Source organism: Rhinopithecus bieti, unplaced genomic scaffold, assembly GCF_001698545.2.
Source record: "Rhinopithecus bieti isolate Rb0 unplaced genomic scaffold, ASM169854v2 scaffold_7884, whole genome shotgun sequence".
Classification (NCBI taxonomy): Eukaryota; Metazoa; Chordata; class Mammalia; order Primates; family Cercopithecidae; genus Rhinopithecus; species Rhinopithecus bieti.
The window spans coordinates 3407275-3424748 of record NW_016806331.1 but is presented as its reverse complement, the minus strand read 5'-3'; the positions used below and the strand labels follow the sequence as shown (position 1 = coordinate 3424748).

Here is a 17474-nt window from a genome sequence, read left to right as displayed (position 1 = left end):
ACACCCCCATTGTACTATAGAGTTCACAGTATTTATTTCCTTTTGTTATGGCACATTCACGCCTCTCCACCTATCCTGGTAATCAGACCATATCACATAAAATAACACTGTTAGAATTCTCTGTAATCATTAATGTTGTCTTTAAAAAGTTTGTTTAAAGGTTTTACAAACATTCCATTTATTAATTACTCTCTCTTGTCAGAATAAAATTCTGACAAAGATACATCCAAACCCTGGCCTAAGCAGAGGGGCAGATTTTTCAAAATTGAAAATTCAGAGCCCAGTATTCTGAAATCAGGTGAAAATATTGAGAATTTTCATGGTGAGAAATAGCTATAAATTTTTTTTCCTTTTTCTATATTGTCCACATTTTCCAGACTAAACATACTATTTTTATAAATACATAAACATACTAACATTTCTTAAGGAGAAAGACTTCTCAGCTAATTTAATCTAGCATTATCTTACTGGACTCCTAAATGTTGTGCTTTATTTAGGATACCACAGAGACGCAGGCACCAGTATATTGTTCCCGTCATCATAAATAACTCTTTTCATTTAATTAAGCTCCACAAACATTTAAAAGACCTGTATGTTAGATACCTTGATATTAAAAAATTGCCATATTCTACAGAAAATATGTCATAAATAAGACTCAATTATCTAGAGGATGACTGGCAGACCATAAATCCAAACAAGAAATTTAATATATATATTCATTGTTTGTATTAGTCCATTTTCACACTGCTGATAGACATACCCGAGACTAAGCAACTTATAAAAGAAAGAGGTTTAATGGACTCAACAGTTCTACTTGGCTGAGGAGGCCTGACAATCATGACGGAAGGTAAAAGGCACATCTCACATGGCAGCAGACAAGAGAAGAGAACTTGTGCAGGGAAATTTCCCTTTATAAAGCCATCAGATCTCATGAGACATTTACTATCATGAGAATTGCACAAGAAAGACACACCCCCATGATTCAATTATCTCCCATTAGGTCCTTCCCACAACATGTGGGAATTAAGAAAGCTACAATTCAAGATAAGATTTGGGTGGGGACACAGCCAAACCATATCACTATTTAAAAACTCACTTTGCTAATATTTCATCCTATAGATATTTAACATACAGTAGCCTCCTTTGACACTCACAAATTTAATCACATCTCCTATTCCTAAGAAATTATTAGGTAGAAACAACTTTGTGTTAGTTTGAAAAAAAAAAGTCCATAACCCTCAGAAAGAACTGGATTGCAGAAAGGTCAAATAGGGAAGCCTAAGATTTCTAAATTCTTCCTGAATCAGGTATTTACAGCACAATGTAAATGTTTTTGTTGAAAATACTCTTTCAAAATATCTAACACATACTCATATATATGCACAAACTTAGTAAATACAAAGCAGATAAAAAGATTTATGTATTATCTCCCATTTTGAATTATCCATATATTTTATCCATCCTTCCTCTATCTAGAATGACTCCATGGGGGCTCATTAACCTGTTTCCCCCACCCCCCTAAAAAAACTGACTCAAAGTTACCTGTTTCAAAATAATGTTTTGATATCAATTTCCTGATGTAGCTACAGCAACGAATACCTAAAATTTAAAAGGTTGCTTTCTATCCCACTTTCAGATTAAAATTAAAAAGACACACTTTTCCCTATTTCTGTCAATAAATACAGCTAAAAAGTTTGGACATTTTATTAAAACAAATGTAAGAGGATTCTGGAACGTAGAGGGAAGGCAGATCTACTAGGGACCTGGGAATCCAAGGAATGACAAAGCAGTAAGTTCTGTGAGTTTTCTTTTAGCCTCATATATCCCAAACTAGGGAGTGGAACAGCCAGCAACCAGGAAACACCAATAGGCACAAAAGCCCCAATAAAAGCCAATCCTCTGTAGCAAAAGGGCCATGAAAGGCACAGTCTAGCAAGACAGAAAGCTTTTAGACAATAAACACCCCACACCAACCGAATACCACGAAAAAAAAAAAATGGCCCTAACTTTGAAACTTTTAATCAATAGTAACCAATGACTCAAACAAAATACCTTCTTCTAAATAGTCATAGTGTAGGCCTATTGAATAACGTCCCCGTAGGACACTGAAAAGATACACTGCTCACCTTTTTCCTTATTTCCAAGTTTCACCTTTATTTTTAAACCACCTCTGTCACAAAAGGCCAAGTACCGAGCCTAGATTTCCACTCTTGCACAGCAACAATGAAGTGCCCATAGATGACCTTGATGTGGTATCAGAGAAAACCAAGTGGTTGTGAAGACAGTTTTAGGACTTCTATCCCCACCCAAAAGGAAAAAAACTCTCTCACCCTCCATTCCTGTGTCAGAGGAAGCTGAATGAGAAGCCAGAACTTTTATAACTATCCAGAGGTAACAAGGTCACCCCTAATCTCGTGGTAAGGCACCCATGGAACAGTAAAAAGGTGCCTCTCCCCCTCCCAGCCAGGGACGCATCTGCTAAGGCCTGTGGGAGCCCTGAAATCCCACCTTATCCCAGGAGTAAGGCGGTATCCTTCCTATCCAGGGTATCAAAGAGGGCTGAGTGGAGAACTTGTCATTTTACTTGCACCTCACATTAACAAAATAGTTAATCTTTTCCCAAACTATACAGTATCAGATGAGGCCTGCTACAATACAAGATTTAAATAAGATCCAAGGTGTCATACAAAATACCCACAATATGCAGGATATAATTAAAAAACACTCATGATACTAAGAATCAGGAAAATCTCAACTTGGGCAAGAAAATACTACCAATGGTAACACTGAGATGATACTTTGCTAACAAGGATTTTTAAAGCAACCATAATAAAAATGCTTCAGCAGGGAATTACGAACATGCTTGAAACAAACAGAATAGAAAGTTTCAGCACAGAATGGAAGATATGAAAGAGAGCCAAATGGAAATTTTAGAACTAAAAATACGATAACCAAATAAAAAACAAAGAATTGGCACATGAAATGAACAGAAGGAACTGAGGATAGAAATCCTTTCCTCAGAGATGGATGGTACGGTGAAATATAAACTGAACAGTATGCCTACTTTAACTTCGATTTGGCTATGAGACCTCCTGGTACATTTTTCTATAATTTATTTAGCCAAGGTGTTTAACACTCCATAAGTTACTCTTTTATTCCCATGCTATAAAAGGAGAGAGAAGCCTATTGGTCCTAAAATGAAGTCATCTGAAAAAAGTTTTCTTTGAAAGTACAGATTCCTATAAAATGAACTAGCTTTGAAGACTCAAGTCATCACTCCTAGATTATGACTATTAATAGTAAATGCAGTGAGACAACAATGATAATGCCAGATAGCATTTATATTAGTCATTAATGTAAAAACAACCCAAAGTGATATATGTTAGGTTTTATATAGTCTCTCTGATATGTTACTGTTCCCATTTACAAATGGAAAAACTGAATTCTCAAAGATGTATGTCTCACTAACGGGTCCAGAATAAGTCATTCAATGGAGACAAAAAAACACAGTTACCTCATTATTCAGTACTATGCCTTTTAATAAGCACCATAAGTCCAAGGATGAGGTCAGTAAGTGTGGCTATACACAATGTAGTTAGTCCTTGGGGAGCAGGGTGCATGATATTAGTTCATCTACTGATTCATCCAACAGTATTCATTGAACATGCACTATATGCCAGGTACTACTGGCAAGAAAAAGTTCTTAATCTGAAGAAACTTGCACTGTAATGGAGAAAAGGCAGAAAATAAACAAATCAAAATAAAACAACAGGTAGGAATAAGTGGTATGGGAAAGAAAAATATAAAAAGGGCTAGGGAATGCTGAGCAAGTACACAGGACCTTATTTTATACAGCATGATTCAGAAAAGCCTCCACAAGAGTAGCATTTGAGCAAATATCAGAAGGAAGCTAGAGTTCAGCGAGAGCTGTTAAAAGTATAATTTTCAAAAAGTTAATCTGACTCATGTAAATACAAATTGAAGATATACCAAAGATTTATTTTGTTCATTTACTAATGAATTAATCATTTAAGACTGAATGAATGAGACATTAAGACTGGTTCAAGAAGCATTTGAAGAACAGGATTTATGTAGGAAATTTAACAATGGAGTGTTAGACTAAAAGCACTAGGTTAGAGACAAAACTGGTTAATATCCTGTAAGACCGAATGAATAAGATGCTAAGACTGGTTCAAACAGCGTTTAAGGAACAAGATTTAGATAGGAAAGTTAATAACATGGAGTGTTAGACTAAAAGCACTAGGTTAGAGGTAAAACTTGTTAATATCCTACAGGGCAATTAATTATATTCTCTGAAGTTATCTTTTCTAACAAACAGAATTATTTGCATCTCTTCAGGGGGAAAAAATTCTATAAATTAACATGTAACTTCACTACATCTGAGACTTATTCAAGAGTAAACAGTGAGTCAAATAAAGTACATTCTCCTAAGTACGCCTGAGGTGGGCACATTAAACAATGTCATCACAGACGCTGAAAAGACACACTGCCTGCATTTTTCCTTATTTCCAAGTTTTGTATTTTTAAAAAACTGCTCTACAGGAGGAACAACATTCCAGGCAGGGATATGTGAGTGAATCATGGATCATACTACTCCAACAGGCAAAGAATGTCCTTCCCCACATATACTCACACATTCACCTATACCTTATTGTAAAGCTTGGTGTAAATAAATACCTGAGGGTAAACTGGAGAAGCCTGAAAATCTATATTGGAAAGAAAATAGGAATTGAGTCTGAGATCTGATTTGATTTACATTTTTAAAACACTACTCTTACCTGCTGAATTAAAAACTCATGATGGAAAAGAACAAGAGTGGAAGCTAGAAGACCACTTACGAGACTATTACAGTGATTCAGGCAAATAAACAAATAAATATATGATTTGTCAAATGTAAAAGGTGCTAGGAAGAAAAATAAAGAAGACTATGATAAGGTGGATGAAGAGGATGTCAGCATTGTCTGGAAAGGCTTATCTGATAAGGTAACATTTGAACAGAGACTTGAAGGCTATGAAGAAAACCATGCAGGTATCTGAGGAAATCTGAGTACTCTGGATATTAGGAAAAAGAAAAATGACTGAGGAAAAAGAGGCAAGGAAAAGACAGGAAGAAGGGACATAAGGGAACACAGAGCCTTGAAAACCAGTTTAAGGACTTGGCTTTTAGTGTGGGTAAGATAAGAAGCCACCAAAGGTTTTAGAACAGAAGAATGACATGACCAGCTTTAAGTTTCAATCAGATCACAGTGGCTGCAATGGGGGGAATGGTCTGCGCGTGGGCAGTGACAAAAGCAAAAGACTAGTAAGAATATACTTTAGTAACACAAGGGAGAAATAATGATAATATACAATATGTTGACAGTGGTGACCATGATGATAAACGGTTGAAACCTGGATATTCTGAAGGTACAGCCAACAAATCCTGCTAAAGAAACAGACATTGATTAAGTACAAAAACGAATGTGCAAGTTTTAGTCTTAGCAATTAACAGGAAGGAGTTGTCATTTACTGTGTTAAGTTAGACTGTAGAATAAATACATAAGGAAATTTAGGAAGGAAAAAAGGAGACAATTTATTTTAAAAAGTTAAATATCTCAGTTCTGGATTACAGGATTCTAAATGTAATTCAAATGTAATTATTATAACAAAAATTAGAATAAACAGTTCCCAAAATGTATCCATTAGAAACAGAGTATTTCTTACCAAATTGTTTGAACCTCAAACTACTAATCCTCGGGGCTGCTCACAAACTCATATTTTTCAAAATGGGCGTCTTCCCATTAATTTCACCCATGTTAGTCAGTTTTATATATTTAAGCAAGTACTGATTCTTCATTCATAAGATACTCATTATGTACTTTTGGAAATTATAGCACATGCTTCATCGAAAGGCTTACATTTTAAATTTTAAGTTCAATTTTCTTACCTGAAGTTCTTTGTATCTATCTTGAAAAGAAATGGCCNTTTCTTACCTGAAGTTCTTTGTATCTATCTTGAAAAGAAATGGCCTCTTGCTCTTTTCTTTTAGAAAGCCTTTTCTAAGACATTATGCTTTTCCATCAATGATTCCACATCCTAAAACAAAAATCCAAATACAAGCTTTGTAATATTTAATGGCTTAAAATATATTTAGTTTTTTCAATGAACATATCAGAAAACATTTGTCAGAGAAAGAATCCATGGGAAGTATGGCTTAAAATCTAACAATATTATAAATTGTATGCTTCATCTAATTTCTAGGACAGTATCAAACATGGACATAACATTTACTCATTCCAACAAATGAATATGAGCGCCTCAACAAATTTCATCAACATAATCTATTTCTAGATACACTTTCTATAAATATGGTAAGCTCTTTTGACAGATATATTCACAGGGAAGAACGCATAAGTAAAGAATTTACTAAAATGGCTGTATACCTAAGTACTCTTGTCAAATATCCCGTGATGCCTAACTTCCCATAGGGAAAAGCTGATGTCACAAAATTTTGCCTCTTCATAAGAAATACAATATTATCTGCTTTCAAAGTAAATAAAAATAAACCAAAAAAAGAAAGCAACAGTTAGAAAAAACCTAGTAAAAGATATTCATATCTTTAAAAGTACATATGTAAAATACATTTCTCATCAAAGGCTTTTCCAAGTGATTAGCTCATGACTGTTTTAAACCTACAGCCAAAGGAGAAAAGTATCTTCTTCCTCTGATGAGTTTTTAATCAGAATTTGAGATTATATCAAATTTCTAATATTTGCAAATCAAATATTTTTTAGGCAAATTTAAATATACCTTTTTAATTCTCTGTTTTTCTTCTTCAGATACTTTGAGTTTAATCTCCAGACTTGAAATTTTTTGCTGAAGCTGTATGTTAGATACATTGGCTCCAGGATCCTCAGAATCATCCACAAGGGCAATTGCTCCATTACTTTTTTCATCAGTTAAACCCAATGGAAAAAGTGAGATATCCAGATGAGTGTGTGTTGATTGCTGAATCTAAACCACATTACAAAAAAAAAAAAAAAAATACACAAGAGAGGAAAGTTTACACTATACCAATAATGAAAACATCCAAAGGGCACTAGAAACCACATTTGGAAATTAAGTTGTTGAAAAGGTTCTGAAATTATTTCACCCTTTAAGTAAATCAAGAGAAGACCTCAAACTGTTACAACAACCCAATCTTTGCTGTAAGAAACAAAATTTCCTCTTAATTTTGAAATCTAATGTATTCCTTAATTTGCTACCAATGCACTAAAAGACTTAAAACTTTTCCTACACTTGAAAATGTATGAATAAGGATAGACATATCTGGTTGTTAACAGTTCTTAAAATTTACACACAGACCTAGAATTTGTTTATATTTTAAACTGTAAATCGAACTCTGAAATTTATCAATGACCTCTATTGATCACCACTGTCTCGCAAAATTAACAGGTGACTCAAAATTGTGTACAACACTTTAGAAATTGGGACTACCTCCAGCAGCTAGCATAAGCGCTTGGTTTAAAAAATATTTGAATGAATAAACCTTATAACTGCTATATTTTGGTTTTACTCTAAAATTGAAATAGTTGCTTGTATACCTGAAAACGTGGTAAGATTTGCTAAAAGAGAAATACTTATTCTTCTTTGTATTATTTTCCCTTTTCAAGTTCAAGATTTGAAATGCAAAGCCAGGTAAAGTTTAATAAAAGATACTCAAATCATACTTTGGTAACTAAGGCTACTTAAATATTTTGCAATTGCGCCACGAAACACAAAGATATTATCCAGTTTTTTTGACTTCTACGTATTTAGCCTCAAAATTAGAATCTCTATTGCAGAAATACTTCTTTTAGACAAACTGGCTAAAAAAGAAACTTAAAACATCAATTAAATTAGCAGGCAATTTTTTAAGTGCACATCTCCTTTAAAATATGCTTGTCTTTACCTGTGCTTTAGGAATAGTCTGACTCATAATGCTATTTTCTGGTGTATTCTCTGGTGATGAAATAATGGCATCAGAAGAGAGGCAGCCAATGGCAGAAGAGTGGTCATGGTCCAGTACAATCTCAGGAGATGATGGTGAAAGATGGACTCCAGATACTAAAAAAATAAAAAACAATAACAAAAGGATAGGATTATTAAAGAGAAAACAGGTGAAGGGAAGAAAGCTGAAATAGAGTAAAAGAGAAAAGTACGGAAAGTAAAAGCAATGAGAGTGAAAATCAGGATTCTATGACTATTTCTCAGGGCCTAATCGCTAAGAGGTAAAACTAGTGTTTTAATTTAACATGACATTTCCATGTAAGAACCAGGCAAACAAAATAGTTTTATAAAGTCTTAGTGTAATAGTGCCATAAGAAGCACATTTCTAGCATAGAGAAAATACTCATATATATATATGAGTATATCATATATACGAGAAAATATATATATTATATATATAATATATTCATTCATTTCATTCAGAAAACTGACTTAATTTTTTAAAAGCACTAGAGTGCCTACCAGTGCCAGTCATAGGCATCAGGGGCTGAAGAGACACCAGTGAGCGATACAGATGCACCCATGTACTCAATGGCTTTACGACTCGGTAGGCAAGTCAACCAATTAATATTTATAACAATAAAATTAGTAAGGGAAAAAATCAATTACTTTGAAGCAACTAATCCAACAATATCTGCATTAAGGTCTTCTTTTGTGACAAATAAAAGAATTTTCATGCTAAAATAAAGTCAATTTAAGTTTGCTGAATTGTCCATACAGAAAAATAATAATTTTTCTTTTTCAATTAGCTTAAAAAAAATTAGACTGTGATTAGAGCTCAAATATAAAAGTTCTGAAAGGAAACCCAAATATCAAGTATGACATAGGACAAAAGTATGGATATGAGCAAGATAAACAGGTTGTACATATATTACTTGATTTTCAAATGTTCTTTCTAAAAATTCAAATAAGTTTGTACTAGGTGTGTTAAAATTTAAGGAAAGTGAGTCATTTTTTGGTACAGCCCATTCATACATTGTGACTTTCTAAACTATAAAGACCTTTATTCCACATTGGCATCAGTAGCAACGTCAGTGAAGTTCTATCATAAACTCTGGAAGGCAGTTCACAATGGAAATTGCATGTTTCCCTGNAAAAAAAAAAAAAAAAATACACAAGAGAGGAAAGTTTACACTATACCAATAATGAAAACATCCAAAGGGCACTAGAAACCACATTTGGAAATTAAGTTGTTGAAAAGGTTCTGAAATTATTTCACCCTTTAAGTAAATCAAGAGAAGACCTCAAACTGTTACAACAACCCAATCTTTGCTGTAAGAAACAAAATTTCCTCTTAATTTTGAAATCTAATGTATTCCTTAATTTGCTACCAATGCACTAAAAGACTTAAAACTTTTTCCTACACTTGAAAATGTATGAATAAGGATAGACATATCTGGTTGTTAACAGTTCTTAAAATTTACACACAGACCTAGAATTTGTTTATATTTTAAACTGTAAATCGAACTCTGAAATTTATCAATGACCTCTATTGATCACCACTGTCTCGCAAAATTAACAGGTGACTCAAAATTGTGTACAACACTTTAGAAATTGGGACTACCTCCAGCAGCTAGCATAAGCGCTTGGTTTAAAAAATATTTGAATGAATAAACCTTATAACTGCTATATTTTTGGTTTTTACTCTAAAATTGAAATAGTTGCTTGTATACCTGAAAACGTGGTAAGATTTGCTAAAAAGAGAAATACTTATTCTTCTTTGTATTATTTTCCCTTTTCAAGTTCAAGATTTGAAATGCAAAGCCAGGTAAAGTTTAATAAAAGATACTCAAATCATACTTTGGTAACTAAGGCTACTTAAATATTTTGCAATTGCGCCACGAAACACAAAGATATTATCCAGTTTTTTTGACTTCTACGTATTTAGCCTCAAAATTAGAATCTCTATTGCAGAAATACTTCTTTTAGACAAACTGGCTAAAAAAGAAACTTAAAAACATCAATTAAATTAGCAGGCAATTTTTTAAGTGCACATCTCCTTTAAAAATATGCTTGTCTTTACCTGTGCTTTAGGAATAGTCTGACTCATAATGCTATTTTCTGGTGTATTCTCTGGTGATGAAATAATGGCATCAGAAGAGAGGCAGCCAATGGCAGAAGAGTGGTCATGGTCCAGTACAATCTCAGGAGATGATGGTGAAAGATGGACTCCAGATACTAAAAAAATAAAAAACAATAACAAAAAGGATAGGATTATTAAAGAGAAAACAGGTGAAGGGAAGAAAGCTGAAATAGAGTAAAAGAGAAAAGTACGGAAAGTAAAAGCAATGAGAGTGAAAAATCAGGATTCTATGACTATTTCTCAGGGCCTAATCGCTAAGAGGTAAAACTAGTGTTTTTAATTTAACATGACATTTCCATGTAAGAACCAGGCAAACAAAATAGTTTTATAAAGTCTTAGTGTAATAGTGCCATAAGAAGCACATTTCTAGCATAGAGAAAATACTCATATATATATATGAGTATATCATATATACGAGAAAATATATATATTATATATATAATATATTCATTCATTTCATTCAGAAAAACTGACTTAATTTTTTAAAAAGCACTAGAGTGCCTACCAGTGCCAGTCATAGGCATCAGGGACTGAAGAGACACCAGTGAGCGATACAGATGCACCCATGTACTCAATGGCTTTACGACTCGGTAGGCAAGTCAACCAATTAATATTTATAACAATAAAATTAGTAAGGGAAAAAATCAATTACTTTGAAGCAACTAATCCAACAATATCTGCATTAAGGTCTTCTTTTGTGACAAATAAAAGAATTTTCATGCTAAAATAAAGTCAATTTAAGTTTGCTGAATTGTCCATACAGAAAAATAATAATTTTTCTTTTTCAATTAGCTTAAAAAAAATTAGACTGTGATTAGAGCTCAAATATAAAAGTTCTGAAAGGAAACCCAAATATCAAGTATGACATAGGACAAAAGTATGGATATGAGCAAGATAAACAGGTTGTACATATATTACTTGATTTTCAAATGTTCTTTCTAAAATTCAAATAAGTTTGTACTAGGTGTGTTAAAATTTAAGGAAAGTGAGTCATTTTTTGGTACAGCCCATTCATACATTGTGACTTTCTAAACTATAAAGACCTTTATTCCACATTGGCATCAGTAGCAACGTCAGTGAAGTTCTATCATAAACTCTGGAAGGCAGTTCACAATGGAAATTGCATGTTTCCCTGAAGAAAGACATTTATAAGGCTGTTAGATATAAACAAAATAACAAATACATCAATTTGTGATTGATATTCTAAGAATTCAATTATCTTAAATACATTTTTATTAGATAGCAATATTGCATTTTTGAGACATTATGTGTCATACTATATAATATAGTCTAGCTTCACCCGTAGGCTTTTTTTTTTTTTTTTTTTTTTTTTTTTTTTTTTTTTTTTTTTTGAGACAGAGTCTCGCTCTGTTGCCCAGACTGGAGTGCAGTGGTGCGATCTCAGCTCACTGCAACCTCTGCCTCCCGGGTTCACGCCATTCTCCTGCCTCAGCCTCCGGAGTAGCTGGTACTACAGGCCACCTGCCACCACGCCCGGCTAACTTTTTGTATTTTTAGTAGAGACGGGGTTTCACCATGTTAGGATGGTTTCGATCTCCTGACCCCATGATCCACATGCCCCAGCCTCCCAAAGTGCTGGGATTACAGGTATGAGCCACCACGCCTGGCCAGGCATTTCAATTCCTTTTTTATTTTTTTTTTTAAAGACGGAGTCTCACCCCTTCGCCCAGGCTGGAGTACAATAGTGCAATCTCGGCTCACTGCAACCTCCACATCCTGGGTTTAAGCAATTCTCCTGCCTCAGCCTCCCAAGTAGCTGGGATTACAGGCGCTCACCACCAAACCCAGCTAACTTTTTGTATTTTTAGTAGAGACAGAGTTTCACCATGTTGGCCAGGATAGTCACGACCTCCTGACCTCCTGACCTGCTGATCCACCCGCCTCGGCCTCCCAAAGACCTAGGATTACAGGCATGAGCCACCGCGCCCGGCCAGGCATTTCAATTCTTTAACTCAAATACAGAAAAGTGAAATTTTAATTCATGGTTGTACTTGGTATCCCTACTTCAGAAATTATGTTTTGCTAATCTTCACTATTCTATACAAGTATAATAGTGAAAGAGATTTCTTCAAAACGTCAAAATATTTCCACTTCTAATTCTGTATCATAATTTACAACAAAAATATTACTAATATAACTAGTATAGTGGACAGAGAAGGAATACAGCCTTGTGGTTAAGAACATAGACTCTAGAACCACACTACCATACCAGGTATAGAACAATGGACAAGTTACTTAACTTCTCTGTGCTTCAGTGTCCTCATCTATAAAATGGGCAGAGATTTTGCTGATGAGGTTTAAATTGTGGAAAACATGTAAAGCATTTAGTATAGTGTTGATATTATATTATTATTTTAAATAAATAATATTTAAAGAATATTATTAAAATTTATTAAGCAAGTATGTTTATTTAAAGGTATATATGTGGCTGTGATCCTGTATTCAAGAAACTATTAACAGTTTCATTCTGATCTAACACGTATATCAGTATTTATGTATGTTATTCATATTTATAGGCATAAGATAAGATGTCATGCTGTCCCAAGTTAAATTCTTCTCCTGTAACATTAAATGTTCAAGTGTATCATATTAGGGAGAAAGGAGGGAAAGTGAGTAGAATACAGGAAGAGTGGGAGCAAGTAAGAAAGAAAAGAGGAAAAGAAAGAGATGAAAGGGAGAGGTTGAAGGAGAACAGTAGAGAGAGGGAATGAAGGTACCCAGAGTCACATACTAACTAGTACTGCACTATGACCCTTTCTCTTCATAACCAAGTTACTGAACAGTTCATAACCCCTGTCGCCATTTTCTTCTTCCTCGACCCAATCTTCATCACTCCACTGGATTTAAGATACTAGTTGTCATATCAGATGCTATTAAATTAAATAAACACATCTGATCTTATCTTTCTTCAGTTCTTCAGAGAACATGATGATGACCCTCCATTTTTCTTAAAACTCCTCCTTTGGTCCCTGTTACACAAGATCTCCTATATTTCTACCTAACACTTTGACTACTATTTTCTTGATTCCTTTTCAGGCTCTTTCTCCAATAAACCTCAAGTTTCATTATTTCATATATCTGCTGATCTTCTCACTGCACAGAATATTCTGGATTACCACTTTCAAAACCCATTATTTAAATTACCACCTCTAAGCTAATGATACTCAATACATCTCCGGTATAAATCACTCTGCAGAAATCTAGATCTATACTCACCTTACTACCAGATAGTTTCATTCAGGTGTCCAACAGATATACCAAACCTGCCTATCATCTTATATAGACCTGCTTTGCTTCATGTTTTCCATCTAGTTAATAATACCTCAAAAAACCATTTGCTCAAGCCAGAAATGATACCACTAAGTGCTAACTTCACTCCAGTCACACAGTATTACTAACATTCCCTGACTATGCCACGTTTCTTTAGTACCTCTGTGACCTCACAATATTACTCTCTAGGTAAAAGCCATAGGCATTACAGTCAGAAATGGATTCAAATTTAAACATTAACAATTTATGCATTATACAGCCTTAGGCAAATTACAATAACTCTTCTAAGCCAAAGTTTCCTCTTGTGAAAATGGGGAAATAATAGGTAGCTCAAAATGATGTTGTACAGCTTAAATGAGATAATGTATACCAACCACCTAGCTCAGTGACAGGTACATGGTAAGCATTCAGTAAATGGAAGTTGTCACTGAAGTTATAAGTTGGCAACATTCAAAACAAGCTTTTCTAGAAATCTTTTCATATCTATCCCATTATTCACCCAAGCACAAAATAATTCTAATTTTCCATTGTTAAGATACTACAAGATTTTTAAGAAATAGTGACAAACTATTGCATAACAATAAATGGGAAACATTTAAAGCAGTGATTAGAAACAAAACTTCATAGCCCTGAACACTTCAATCAAAAAATAAATTAAATTCCCAGCTCAAACTAAAAAAGAAACAAAAAAGAAAATTTAAAACGTAGAATAAGGAAAATAATAAAGATACTGCAATCACTGAAGTAGATTAATAAGAACAAAGGGTAAATATAACTATTCAAAATCCTGGATTTCAAATGAAAATTAAACAAAATAGTAGCTAACAATAAAAGGGAAAGAACTCAAATATACAAAATTAAATGATAAGGAGAATATAGCTATTATAACAGAAGAAACTAGAAAGTAGTAACATTGGGTGGTGCAAAGATGGCTGAATAAGAACAGCTCCAGTCTCCAGCTCCCAGCGTTAGCAACACAGTAGACAGGTGATTTCTGCACTTCTGACTGATGTACAGGGTTCATCTCACTGAGGCTTCTCAGATAGTGGGTGCTGGACAGTAGGTGCAGCCCAACGAGCAAGAGCCGAAGCAGGGCGAGGCACTGCCTCACCCAGGAAGTGCAAGGGGGAAGGGAATTCTCTTTCCTAGCCAAGGGAAACCATGACACACAACACCTGGAAAATCAGGTTACTCCCACCCTAATAGTGCACTTTACCAAGGGTCTTAGCAAACGGCACACCATGAGATTACATCCCGCGCCTCGCTGGGAGGATCCCATGCCCACAGAGCCTCCCTCATTGCCAGCACAGCAGTCTGAGATCTAACTGCAAGTCAGCAGCAAGGCTGGGGAAGGGGCGCCCGCCACTGCTGAGGCTTAAGTAAGTAAACAAAGTGGCCAAGAAACTCCAACTGGGTGGAGCCCACCGCAGCTCAAGGAGGCCTGCCTGCCTGCCTCTGTAGACTCCACCTCTGGGGACAGGGCATAGCCAAACAAAAGGAAGCAGAAACCTCTGCAGATGAAAATGTCCCTGTCTGACAGCTTTGAAGAGAGCAGTGGTTCTCCCAGCATGGAGTTTGGGATCTGAGAACGAACAGACTGCCTGCTCAAATGGGTCCCTGATCCCTGAGTAACCTAACTGGGAGACATCCCCCACTAGGCACAGATTGACACCTCACAACTCACATGGCTGGGTACACCCCTGAGACGAAGCTTCCAGAGGAATGATCAGATAGCAATATTTGCTGTTCAGCAATATTCACTCTTCTGCAGCCTATGCTGCTGATACCCAGGCAAACAGGGTCTGGAGTGGAACTCAAGCAAACTCCAACAGACCTGCAGCTGAGAGTCCTGACTGTTAGAAGGAAAACTAATAAACAGAAAGGACATCCACACCAAAACCCCATCTTTACATCACCATCATCAAAGACCAAAGGCAGACAAAACCACAAAGATGGGGAAAAAGTAGTTCAAAAAAGCTGAAAATTATAAAAATCAGACTGCCTCTCCCCTCCAAAGAAACACAGCTCCTCGCCAGCAATGGAACAAAGCTGCACGGAGAATGACTTTCACGAGTTGAGAGAAGAAGGCTTCAGGCGATCAAACTTCTCCGAGCTAAAGAAGGAAGTACGAACCCAGCACAAAGAAACTAAAAACCTTGACAAAAGATTTGACAAATGGCTAACTAGAATAACCAATGTAGAGAAGCCCTTAAACAACCTGATAGAGATTAAAACCATGACACAAGAACTACGTGACAAATGCACAAGGTTCAGTAACCGATTTCGATCTACAGGATGGAAGGGTATCAGTGATTGAAGATCAAATGAATGAAATGAAGCAAAAAGAGAAGTTTACAGAAAAAAGAGTAAAAAGAAATGAACAAACTCTCCAAGAAATATGGGACTACGTGAAAAGACCATATCTACGTCTCATTGGTGTACCTGGAAGTAAGAGGGAGAATGGAACCAAGGTGGAAAACACTCTGCAGGATATTATCCAGGAGAACTTCCCCAATCTAGCAAGGCAGGTCAACATTCAAATTCAGGAAATATAGAGAACTCAACAAAAATACTCCTCGAGAAGAGCACCAAAGTTGAAATGAAGGAAAAAATATTAAAGGCAGCCAGCAAGAAAGGTCGGGTTACTCACAAAGGGAATCAGACTAACAGTGGATCTCTACACAGAAACTCTACAAGCCAGAAAAGAGTGGGGACCAATACTCAACGTTCTTAAAGAAAAGAATGTTCAACCCAGAATTTCATATCCAGCCAAACTAAGTTTCATAAGTGAAGGAGAAATAAAATCCTTTACAGACAAGCAAATGCTGAGAGATTTTGTCACCACCAGATCTACCCTACAAGAGCTCCTGAAGGAAGCACTAAACATGGAAAGGAACAACAGGTACTAGTCACTGCAAAAACATGCCAAAGTGTAAAGACCATCGATGTCAGGAAGAACCTGCATCAACTAACGAACAAAATAACCAGCTAACATCATAATGACAGGAACAAACTCACACATAACAATATTAACCTTAAATTTCAATTGGCTAAATGCTCCAAATAAAAGACACAGACTGGCAAATTGGATAAAGAGTCAAGACCCATTAGTGTGCTATATTTAGGAGACCCATCTCACGTGCAGACACACCCAAAGGCTCAAAATAAATGGATGGAGGAAGATCTACCAAGCAAATGGAGAACAAAAAAAGGCAGAAGTTGCAATCCTAGTCCCTGATAAAACAGACTTTAAACCAACAAAGATCAAAAGAGACAAAGAAGGCCATTACATAATGGTATAGGGATCAATTCAACAAGAAGAGCTAACTGTCTTGAACATATATGCACCCAATACAAGAGGACCAGATTCATAAAGCAAGTCCTTAGAGACTTACAAAGAGACTTAGACTCCCACAAAATAATAATGGGAGATTTCAACACCCCCCTGTCAACATTACACAGATCAACAAGGGAGAAAGTTAACAAGGATATCCAGGAATTGAACTCAACTCTGTACCAAGCGGACCTAATAGACATCTACAGAACTCTCCACCCCAAATCAACAGAATAAACGTTCTTCCCAACACCACATCGAACTTATTCCAAAACTGACCACATAGTTGGAAGTGAAATACTCCTCAGCAAATGCAAAAGAGCAGAAATTGTAACAAACTGTCTCTCAGACCACAGTGCAATCAAAACTAGAACTCAGGATTAAGAAACTCAATCAAAACTGCTCAACTACATGGAAACTGAACAACCTGTTTCTGAATGACTACTAGGTACATAACAAAATGAAGGTAGAAATAAAGATCTTCTTTGAAACCAATGAGAACAAAGATACAACATACCAGAATCTCTGGGACACATTTAAAGCAGTGTGTAGAGGAAAATTTACAGCACTAAATGCTCAGAAGAGAAAGCACGAAAGATCTAAAATTGACACACTAACATCATAAGTAAAAGAACTAGAGAAGCAAGAGCAAACACATTCAAAAGCTAGCAGAAGGCAAGAGATAACTAGGATCAGAGCAAAACTGAAGGAGATAGA

At 35.4% G+C, this 17474-nt stretch overlaps 1 protein-coding gene across 1 annotated transcript in view; it reads right to left on the bottom strand.

Annotated features, from left to right (window-relative positions):
* LOC108531979 (coiled-coil domain-containing protein 91-like) overlaps positions 1-17474 on the bottom strand; it is a 143203-nt gene that overhangs the window by 23311 nt on the left and 102418 nt on the right. Inside the window, exons 4-6 of the mRNA XM_017875661.1 lie at positions 10073-10227; positions 6811-7014; positions 5994-6096 (exon numbers count right to left, since the gene is read on the bottom strand). Of these exons, the coding sequence (XP_017731150.1) occupies positions 6046-6096; positions 6811-7014; positions 10073-10227 (410 nt within the window). The 3' untranslated portion in view covers positions 5994-6045. The remainder of the gene's footprint in view (positions 1-5993; positions 6097-6810; positions 7015-10072; positions 10228-17474) is intronic.